This window comes from Mya arenaria, chromosome 16 (assembly GCF_026914265.1).
Source record: "Mya arenaria isolate MELC-2E11 chromosome 16, ASM2691426v1".
NCBI classification, from domain to species: domain Eukaryota; kingdom Metazoa; phylum Mollusca; class Bivalvia; order Myida; family Myidae; genus Mya; species Mya arenaria.
In genome coordinates this window covers 21,945,103-21,957,023 of record NC_069137.1, presented here as the reverse complement: position 1 = coordinate 21,957,023, position 11,921 = coordinate 21,945,103, and the positions used below count along the sequence as shown (strand labels likewise).

The window sequence follows — 11,921 nt, the reverse complement described above, 5'->3', positions numbered from 1 at the left end:
CGTCAATAAACAACGTTACACTCGCAATTTGGCGAAATGTACAAACAATGCAGTTTGTACGTCACTTCTTACAAATGATTTTAAAATAAATAAGAGAACATATCATTCATGTGTTTCCGGATGCCAGGTAATACATATCCACAACACCCTCAATTTTACTCTATTCTTTTATTTCGTGCATTGCAGCTCAAATCCTATTACTTTCTTAGCCGAATTCTGTTCCAAGGCTGCATAAATACCGAAGAACATGTTGCAGCCGCTTCATTGCAGAGAAATCTCACTCTTGTGAACAAACAACGTGTGAAAGTACCAGAAAGAGGAATTTATTTGTGAAACCACCATACAGGTAAGAGCTTCTGTGATAATTAATGTTAATTTTCATTTACTGTTAGTCATTACGAACAATGTGCATGCAAGTTAAATTTTACCTGGAATAACTTAGGGTTAAAAGTATTATTATTTTAAACGATTTTTTTAGATAATGAACTATGTCTATAACAATCAACAATAATGTTAGTTTTCATTTTAATATCGCATGGATTCCTATTTGACAATACAGATTGTCAACACTAGGGAAATACTGTTACCCGAGTCGAAGCACCAGTCTTTACCCGGATGATGACAAAATATGCTGTCACACTGCTAGACGTGCAATATTTGTTTTATTACTCTCAATCAACTCTAAAGAGTATACCATCATTAACATATACGGACCAAATACAGACGATATAAAAGTTTTCAAAAGTCTGCAAGAATTTATACATATTGACTCTGACAAACGCATTATAATAGGTGGCGATTTTAACACCACTATTGTTTCAGGATTAGATAAGAAGAACGGCAACCAAAATAGACATAATCGATGTCGAACTTTTATTAAAAGTATGAACGAAACTTATAATTTAATTGATATATGGCGTATAAAACACCCCGACAAAATCAATTTACATGGCACTCAAACTCAAAACCAAGTATATATTGTCGATTAGATTACTTTTTGATATCGGATTCCATTCAAAATCTTGTTACTGATTGTCGTATACGCACAAGGTTCAGAACTGATCATGCATTTGTTAATCTACGACTTTGTACAATTGAAAACAAACGTGGACCAGGATATTTTAAATTTAACAATAGTTTACTGTTCATGCCTGACTACAAAGAAATAATTGAAAATACAATCACAGATACTTTGAATACAAATGAAGACGCAAACCCAGTAACTTTATGGGACATTTTAAAAGGAAATATCAGAAACGCTACGATAACATATTCATCAAAACTAAAAAAAACTACAAATGCAAAAGAAAAAGAAATAATTGACAGCATCGCAAAACTCGAATTCAAACTGGAATTACAAAAAATAAAGGTTGATGAAATAACAGAACAAATATCGTCCTTAAAAGCCGAGCTTAACGAAATTATATCAAAATGTGTCAATGGTTCAATTCTTAGATCAAAAGCAGTTCATATAGAAAACAATGAAAAAAATACAGCATACTTTTCAAACCTCGAAAAGAGAAGAGCAGAATTGAAAACAATGCATAAACTTAACATCAATAATAAAGTTACAATATGTAAAAATGAAATAGTTAATGAACAATATGAATTTTATTCTAATTTATATAAGAAAAATACCCTTATTAGACCTGATTCATCTTTATTAGACTACCCAACAACCAAATTAAACAACGAACACATGTTATCTTGTGAAGGCCTCTTAACAGAACATGAATGTTTTAAAGCACTTAACGAAATGAAAAACAACAAAAGTCCAGGATCAGACGGATTTTCAGTTGAGTTTTATAAAACTTTTTGGAACAACTTAAAACACAAACTCAATTAATACGTTGTTTACATCAGGACATTTATCTCTACTCCAAAAACAAGGTATTATTTCTCTCATTCCAAAACCTGGTAAAGACTCAGATTTTTTTTATCTAACTGGAAACCGATCAGCTTATTGAATGTAGACTACAAAGTTGCCACAAAAGCCATAGCGAACAGAATAAAATGTATACTGCCATCAATAATAAGCCCATTCCAAACTCGTTTCATAAAATCTAGATATATAGGAGAAAACGTTAGACTGATAAATGAATGTATATCTTACTTAAACAAAACAAACACACCAGGAATTGTTTTTTTGCTGACTTTGAGAAGGCTTTCGATAGCCTAGACCATTCGTTCATGTTATATTGTTTACGTCATTTTAATTTTGGTGCCGAATTGATTAAATAGGTTAAATTGTTTTATAATGATATCAGTAGTATAATCATCAACAATGGATATTTTTCTGAGGAATTGGAAATTGAAAGAGGAGTACGACAAGGTTTCCCTCTCTCTTCTTATCTATTTATTATTTGTATCGATATACTCTCCAACGCTATACAGAACAAAACGGACATTGTAGGCCTAAATATATACAATATTGAGATAAAACAAGCACTGTTTGCCGATGACGCGACTTATATAAATGAAAGTACCGAAAAATCTTTACCGCTCTAGTCAATACAATAGATGAGTTCGGACCTATATCTGGTTTAAAACTGAACACTAAAAAGTCAATCATATTAAGAGAAGGAAAATTGCAAGACTCGAATTTAACTTACTTGCCAGAAAATAAATTCATATGGACATCGAACCAAGCAAAAATACTTGGTATAAATTTCACAAATGTTGAAAATAGTTTCCTAGACCTCAATTTTCTCCCTAAATTACAAAACTTCAAAAATTATCTCAAAGGTTATGCCACAGAAAACTCACTCTTCTTGGCAAGGTGACAGTTATAAAAACATTTGCACTGCCAAAAAATATATATCCATTAACTGTTCTACCAAACCCGCAAAAACATATTCTTGACGATATAAACAAAGATATATTTAACTTTACATGGGATCACAAACCTGATAAAATAAAACGAAATTTACTGATACAAGATTACGAACATGGAGGTCTGAAAGTACCTGACATATATATATACTTGTAAATTCAATTAAAGCGTCTTGGGTAAAGAGAATATAAAACCGCTCTAACAAAAGCCAATATAAAACGTTTTATTCAAATCTTATTGACAAATACTGTGGAAACCTTGGTTTTGAGTGTAATTTAAACGATACCTTGATTAACAAAAATTCTTGTGGAAATAAGTTCTTATTTGACATAATTCATTCCTGGACAGAAGTAAATCAGTTGTACCCAAAGATACCGACAAATAAAATCATAATATGGAACAACAAACACATTAATAGCAACGGTAACACTTTTTATTACGGAGATTGGTATGATAAAGGTGTACAATTCATACAACACATATTTGATTATCGTTCAAAATACTTTTACAAATTTGAAGATATTAAATATTTATAAAATATAAAAAACAACGATTACCTTTAATATTATCAACTAGTAGCCTGTTTGCCATAGTCAGTGAAAGATCAAATGAGAGCTGCCATGCCAATAAACGACTCTCAAGACACGCTAAAACACAAAATCGAAACAAGCAAAGTAAAACCAAACACATTACTATACTCACTCCAGTTTTATAAAGAAACTTACAGCCAAATAGATAAAAAATGGAAACGGGTCATACCAGATGAACATATAGATAACACTTTATGGAAATTTATCTACACATCTTACTATAAATGCACCAATGATGTTACCCTGAGAAGTTTTCAATACAAATTTATAAACAGAATTATACCTACTAACAAATTCTTATACAAGTGTGGAATCTCAAATTCAAGTTTATGTGACTTTTGCGGGGAATACATCGAAACACAGGAACATTTATTCTGGGAATGTAGAATTACACAAAATCTTTGTTCTCAGTTAAAAAGAATAATTGATCATAATCCAAACTCGATCAATTTAAACGTAAAAACCATAAGCTTTGGCATCTTTGAACAATTACAACATAAAACAAAAATAAGCTTTTTAATACTGCTAATGAAGTTTTTTATATTTAGCATGAAAAACAGAAACACTATACCAACCTTTACATCCTTTTTGAACTATGTAAAACTTAGAGAAAAAAATAAAGCGCGAAACAGCTCTAGTCAACAACAAAATAAACTTCCATGAAAACAAATGGCATCTGTTGAATAACTACATAAATGCATAAACACCTCCTATCTATTATATTTCTATTCTATTCTTTCTATCCTTTCTATCCGTCCTTCCCTCCTCCATTATTTTCTTACTCTTTTTTTTATTTAAACACTAAAATATTGAAATATTAAAAAACTGATTCCTGCATTGGCAGTCACCTATATAGACCTTTTTGTACAATATGTTTTTGCATGTGATATCACTCATACACCAATACTTAAAAAACAAATATTATGTAATACAGAAAACAAGTACGCTATATAAATGTCTCAATGATATGTATATATATATATATATATATATATATATATATATATATATATATATATATATATATATATATATATATATATATATGTGTGTGTGTTTGAAATGTGCTGTGTTGTATAATATTTGTCAATCTTGAATAATAATTAAAAACAAATATGTATTTGTATTATTATACCACACATAATTACATATAGTCCTTTCAACATTACTCAACTTTCAAGTTTAATCAATTTATTCTGTGATACTTCCTGTAACAATTGATAGAAGTCTAAACCGTAACAAAGATAATATCGATTTCTAAAGAGTTGCAAACACGTACGCACACGTAGGCTAGTTCCCTAATAGCTCAATTGAGGCATTCAACCCGCAAGGAAGCTAGCTCTTTGACAGCTTCATTCAGGCATCCGACCCACACGCACACTACCTCCCTGACAGCTCCATTGAGGCATCCGACATACACGTAAGTTAGTTCCTTTACAGCTTTATTGAGGCATCCGACCCACACAGACGCTAGCCCTCTGAAATCTCCATTGAGGCATCCGACCCACACGTACGATAGTTACATGAAAGCTCCAGTGAGGCATCCGACCAACACAGACGCTAGTTCCATGAAAGCGCCATTGAGGCATCCAACCCACACGTACACTAGTTCACTGAAAGCTCCATTAAGGCATTCGTCCACACGTACCCTTGTTCCCTTAAAGCTCCAATTAGGCATCCGACCCACACAGACGCTAGTTCTCTGAAAGCTCATTTGAGGCATCCGACCAACACGTACACTAGTTCTCTGAAAGCTCATTTAAGGCATCCGACCAACATGTACGCTAGCTCTCTGAACGCTCCATTGAGGCATCCAACCCACACAGACGCTAGTTCTCTAAAAGCTCATTTGAGGCATCCGACCAACAAGTACGCTAGTTCCCTGAAAGCTCCATTGAGTCATCCGACCATCACGTACCCTTGTTCCCTTAAAGCTTCATTGAGGCATCCGACCCACACGAACGCTAGTTTTGTGATAGCTCGATTGAGGCATCCTATCCACAAGGAAGCTTGCTCCCTGAAAGCTCCATTGAGGCATTCCACCAACACGTACGCTAGCTTTCTGCGGCTCCATTAAGGCAACACTGCGCTAGTTCCCTAAAAGCTTCATTGAGGCATCCGACCCACACTTACGCTAGTTCTCTGAAAGCTCATTTGAGACATTCGACTCAAAAGTAAGCTAGCTCCCTGAAAGCTCAATTGAGGCATCCGACCCACACGTACGCTAGCCCTCTAAAATTTCCAATGTGGCATCCGGCGCACACGTACGCCAGTTCTCTGAAAGCTTCATTAGGCATCCGGCGCACACGCTATCTCCCTGAAAGCTCCATTGAGGCATCAGTTCAGCCATTAGCTAGCGCTCTGAAAGCTCCATGTGGGCATCCGACCCACAAGTACGCTAGCTCCCTGAAAGCTTCATTGAGACGTCCGAACAACACGTATGCGAGCTTTTTTAAATGACAATTGAGGCATCCGACCCACACGCACGCTAGCTCTCAAATATTGCCATTGAGGCATCCTGCGCACACGTACGCTAGCTTTCTGAATGATTTCTGTATGCTTTCGGCCAACAACTTGTAATCAATTGTGTTTTTTTCTGAAAGCTCAATTGAGGCTTTTACCCAACACATACGCTAGTTCCATTGAAGCTCCATTGAGGCATACAACCCACAAGTAAGCTAGTTCCGTTGAAGCTCCATTGAGACATCCAACACACAAGTAAGCTAGTTCCATTGAAGCTCCATTGAGGCATACAACCCACAAGTAAGCTAGTTGTCATGCAGCCTATAAATAAGCCTGTTCCCTAAATGCACCATTCATCCGACCCACAATAAAGGTAGTTCCTTGAACGCTACATTGAGGCATCCAGTCCACAAATAAGTCCGTTCCCTAAAAGCTCCATTGAATCGTTCGACGCACAAGAAAGGTAGTTCCCTGAATGCTACATTGAGGCATACAGCCCACAAATAAGCCTTTTCTCAGAAGATTACATTATAGTATCAGACCAACAAGTAAACTAATGCACTGAAAGCATATTGACTCTTTGTAGCACATGTCGAACAGATGATTCATGGAGAAACATATCATGTCGTTTACAATCGTAAGTATAATTTAACCTCCATTTATCTAACTATGTTTTCATAATATAATAAAAGAACAATAAACATAGTTTTACACGTTTGTAAACCTTAATACTTGAGGACTGATTCTCGTACATTCATACAGTATGAATTCTCAACCGCGATTTTGCAACCCCATAAAGTTCTTCAAAGTATCGGCTAATCGTTTATACGGCATTAACTCATTAAAATACAATGATGAATCCTTTCATTTAGTTTTCATCTCCGTTTTATTTTATTTCTTGTTTATAAAATATTATTTCAGGTAAAAGTTAGCTGAGACTTCTGTTTCTGTAAAAAAAATGATATTCGAAACGTCGTTAACCATTGGTCGAATGACGACGCGCTTGTCCAGTCGGAGTGTTATAAAACAATGACATCCTTACGTCGACCAGTTCATGTAGAATGAACTATGAATTTTCAAGATGATCAAATACTAGGGAAATATTAATTTATTGATTGATTTATTTGTTGGCTGATTGATTGATTTTTTGATTGATTAATTTATTGATTTTTCGTATTTATTTATTTATTTATTTATTTATTTATTTATTTATTTATTTTTTTATTTTTTTATTTTTTATTTTATTTTATTTATTTATTTATTTATTTATTTATTTATTTATTTATTTATTTATTTATTTATTGATTTATTTATTTATTTATTTATTTATTCATTTATTTTATTTATTTTTCTTACTTATTTATTCACTCAATCACGCACTCAATCTCAAACTCAATCACTCATTATTTCAGATTAGGCGTCATGAGGCCCGTCTTGCTTTGTCTGATGTTTTGCTCAACCGTTTTAAGGCCGACCAAGGGATCACGGCTGGGAAGACTTGAAGATGAAGTCAAACATCTTAAAACCTTCATATTCAGGGTAATCGTTTGAAATTTTAAAAGTTGGCCTCTACGAAAATAGCTCTGTTATCTAATACTCAAGAGCATTCACCATTATTATATTGGACGTTTTGCTATTTCATTATATATCATATAACGTAAAAAAAGAGCTAAAATTATTAATTATTATTTCAACTCAGTGTAATATTGCTACGTTTCTATTAGCTTGTTTACTATAAATGACGTCAACCGTTTCAATAAAGTGTACATGTATTCAATGAATTAAGCTTAATTTTATTCAAAAATAACAGGCGATTATATATTAATAAAATAAAGTTTAATATTGGGAGATAATCAATAATTACTCAGAGTTACTTGTATGTTAGTCATTTTCTCTTAGTTGTGTCCCTTTCTTTTATTTTAGCCCCGTTGTCTTATGTAAATCCCTTTCTTTTTTATAGTCCCTTTCTCTTATTTCTGTCCTTTTCCCTTATTTTAGTCCCTCTCTAATTTAAGTCCCTTTATTTGTTTTAAAGTCTTTTTCTCTTAGTTCAGTCCCTTTTTCTTATTTTAGTATCTTTCTCTTGGTTTAGTCCCTTTCTCTTTAATAGTTCCTTTCTCTTAAATCAGCTCTATTGCTCCTATTTTAACCCCTTTCTCTTATTTTAGTCTCTTTCTTTTATTAAAGGCACTTTCTCTTATGCCTTTAATAAAATAAAACATAGCGTGAACATAGCTGGTTAGAATAATCAATGATGTCACTTCCCGTATCGGGTTATTCTCAATTATATTTAATTAATTTATTTCATAAAATATTTCTCATTAAATATTAACTTCTTATTGTTTACAATACAATATAGCAATAAAATAAACAACCATCAATGTAAAATAACAATATATTGCACTTCGTGAATTTATAGTAAATTCGTGTAGATTACAGTTTTAGATGCTGATTCAGTGAAATGTATTACTATCTTTGACAGTAACAAACAGATGTTCTCTATATAGTCCATTGATTTACAACCAAAGAAACAGGATCTAAAAACAAGTTTAATAAGTTTAAGAAACTATCAGCACTGTTATTAGGAAACAATGCTTTTCTAATCTTGCACGGGTAACATTATGTATTTCAGGAGTTATCAATTATTCGAGATGACGTCAAAGAAGTATCCAACAGAGTCGACATTTTGGAAAACGCCACGGTTACGCACGACCAGACCTTTCTTAACCAAAACATGGACCTCACTTCTTACAACCTTGTTGAGGAAACTGTAAATAGTGGCAAGCAACTCGTACGTGCTGAGAATAACGAAGCAAGTCATGTTGTAACAGCAGAGGTTCAAACTATGCGCAAGGCTTACTCCAATGACAAAAAGGACTTACATCAACTGAAGCAAGATGTTAAGGGGCAACTGAGAGAGCTGGAACATAAGATATCTAGCCATATGCATAACCTGGCTGCAGACGTGCAACACAATATCGTGTACATTCATGCAAATATATCGCTGGCAAACGTTGCTTTGTCGGAGTTCCTCAATGGGTCTATTTCAAAGGTTAGCATGTTTTCGGACAATATAAAAAAGGAAATAAAAACTGATTTAGAAACCATCAGTCAACAGCTTACTTTACATTTTAATAAAACGGAATCAAAAATAAAACAAAATATTTCTTCCACATTCCGCCATAATGAAGACAACCTTGAACGTTTCCTGACACTTGCTGATCGCAATGTTAGTGAAATGATGCTAAAAGCAGATAACATTTTTAGTTGGATCCGTACTAATATTTCGGAAATGCCAAGTCAAATCACTAATTTATCTTTGGAAATACAAACAACGAAACATGAAATAAAAGGTGTTGTGAAAAGGCTGGGTGATAAATTTGATTCAACTTTAGGCGACTTGGAAAAGGAAATTGGTTATTATTACCCGAGCGCAAAAGACATTCGTCTAGCCAACGCGTCTGTATATGGATCCAACGGCTTACAGGGGCGACTAGAGGTCCGTCATAATAGTATATGGGGCACGGTGTGTGATGACTACTTTCAAACAAACAACGTTAATGTGGTGTGTAGAATGTTCGGTTTCCGGGAATGTGACTATTTGGGGAGTGCGGGTCTGGGTAGGGGCAGATGGAAAATCTGGATGGACAATGTGGCATGTGGAGGAAGAGAAAGTAGTTTCATTGAATGCCCTCACAATGGGTGGGGGAGCCATGACTGTAGTCATCATGAGGACGTAGGGATTCGTATGTGGAATTAATATAGTGATAATATAATACTATATTTCATTGATGGAATAGGGCTCTTTGTTCCTAGATTATGAATATAGTAACACTAGGTTATGAATTTTAAATTGACATGTTGTGTATTTTTTGTTTATTATAACGGTGGTATATTTTCAATAATTTTGCATTTAAATGAGTGTTTATCAAGGAAATGAAAATGGTGAATTATTGGCATATTAAAAAGTTGATGATAGACATCTTGTGGAGCACGCATTGTATTAACCGCAATGTTCTTGATGAAGACACAACTTTAATGTAATATGAAGAAACTGCATGCTCCTGAGAAATCTCTACTTAAATTATACTATCGTCCTATCAATAAGGTTTTTTGGAGATAAAACAATTTAATACTTTTTAAGTGAATGCCTATTCGTTTGTTACAATATTTTAAAATACCACCTATATCCTTGCTGCCAAAGACAACGCTAAAATAATGCCAAGCGGCTTTATTTTATTTGATGACTGGACGTCCGCTATAAAAACACGAACAGCTGTGATCTAAACAACCAAATCCAAATCTTTAATGTGTTTATGTTGTTACCAATTGTCGAAATAGATAGAAAAAAAATCCTGGTTCATGACACTAATATAAAACACATTTTAGCACTGTCAATAAGTGTATATTTATATGTATTTTGCAATAAAGAATACTTTGTATCTTAAAAAAGCTTTCATGTTTGTATAAAGGATTGTTTATAATATGTCTCTCCCATTATTGTTTGCTTTGTGTATTTGTATATTGCATGTTCTGTTCTTTAAGAAAGCATCGTTAATTTTTTCTAGCATCCTCATACTGCCGTGTCATCATGAAGTTACTTGTTAGAATAAATTGTAATCTGCCTTGAAAACTTGATCCGTTAACCGTACGAGTTCGCAAAGTAAAAAAAAATATTTCCTTTCCTACACGTTTAAAATGAACAAACACTTGGTCCAACGCCTTCTAAAGGCACACACACTAAACATTGGCCGTACACGTTTTAAAGGCACACACACTGAACATTGGCCCAACATGTTTTAAAGGCAGCTAAACAAAACATTGGCTCAACACGTCTGAAAGGCACAAACTCTGTAAATTATTCAAACACGATTATAAGACACACAATCTAAACATTGTTCCAACACGTTCTATAAACACGCATATTGAAAATTGGCCCATCATTTTTTAAAAGGCACACTCTTGTACATCGCATTTTACCGGCACATACTTCAAACGTTTGTCTAGCTCGTTTAAAGGGCACACACACTAAACATTGGTTTAACACTATCTGAACATTGGTCCACACGTGTTTCATGTATACAACGTAAACATTGGTCTAACACGTTTTTTAATGTATACAACCTGAACATTGGTCTTACACGTTTTTAATGTACACAACCTGAACATTGGTCGAACACGTTTTTAATGTACACAACCTGAACATTGGTCAAACACGTGTTTAATGTATACAACCTGAACATTGGTCAAACACGTTTTTTATGTACACAACCTGAACATTAGTCCAACACGTTTTTAATGTATTCAACCTGAACATTGGTCAAACACGTATTTGACTCGTTTTGAAGGTAATAAAGGCTTGAAGTCAGGCGCAGCTTTACGTAAAGTCCAAGTACGTTATTTGCGTAAAAAGAACTACTTTTTTCTTTGCCGGAGTGATGAGTATATGAATTTATTTATTTTTTTGGGAGGGGAGGGGACCTCTGAACCATAAAATACGAACCAGAAAGGGCTTGTCATCCATTGCTCATATAATGAGCGTGCAGGCCGGTAAACAAATTGTACATGTTTTAAGCGTGGTCTGACCTCCGTTAGCCAATGGAAACTAACATATAATCCCCGGAGGTATATGTACATTTTTAAATCAGTACTTCCATATATGGATATTTTAAGTTATGCGTTCAAAATAATTCTAAATTTCATAGGAAAGTATGTTTTATCACAGTGCAATACAGTATAAAGCAAACTTGTATGTGTCATTTAAACTAGTATTGCTACTTACACATGCACATACTTTCGCTGAAATAAAGTATTTATGGAATGAAATATAAATGTATTTATCCGCATTTCACGCTACAATTAACATGAAAAAGATTTCTGGGTACCATTGGACGCCATGTTTTAGAGTATTAAACCGGATCAAGTCGGCTATTGAAAATAAATCGGATATTTATTGTAAAGGTGTGTTGCACTTAGATGCAAGCATTTGCTTTTTTGTTCAATAAATCATACTCGAACACTGCGACAGAACGTAT

General features: G+C 33.8%; 1 protein-coding gene across 1 annotated transcript; it reads left to right on the top strand.

Annotated features, from left to right (window-relative positions):
- Positions 1-262: 262 nt before the first annotated feature.
- Positions 263-10,504, top strand: LOC128222266 (uncharacterized). Its single transcript, XM_052931225.1, has 3 exons — positions 263-346; positions 7,299-7,425; positions 8,519-10,504. Exons 2-3 carry the CDS (start codon positions 7,309-7,311, stop codon positions 9,644-9,646), a joined length of 1,245 nt encoding a protein of 414 aa, XP_052787185.1. The 5' UTR covers positions 263-346; positions 7,299-7,308; the 3' UTR covers positions 9,647-10,504.
- The last annotated feature ends 1,417 nt before the right edge of the window (positions 10,505-11,921 follow it).

Excerpts from the sequence above, each read along its gene's own strand:
- LOC128222266 (XM_052931225.1), top strand. The coding sequence starts at position 7,309 with ATGAGGCCCGTCTTGCTTTGTCTGATGTTTTGCTCAACCGTTTTAAGG. Across the intron at positions 7,426-8,518 it reads TTAAAACCTTCATATTCAGG|GAGTTATCAATTATTCGAGA; the intron begins GTAATCGTTTGA and ends TATGTATTTCAG.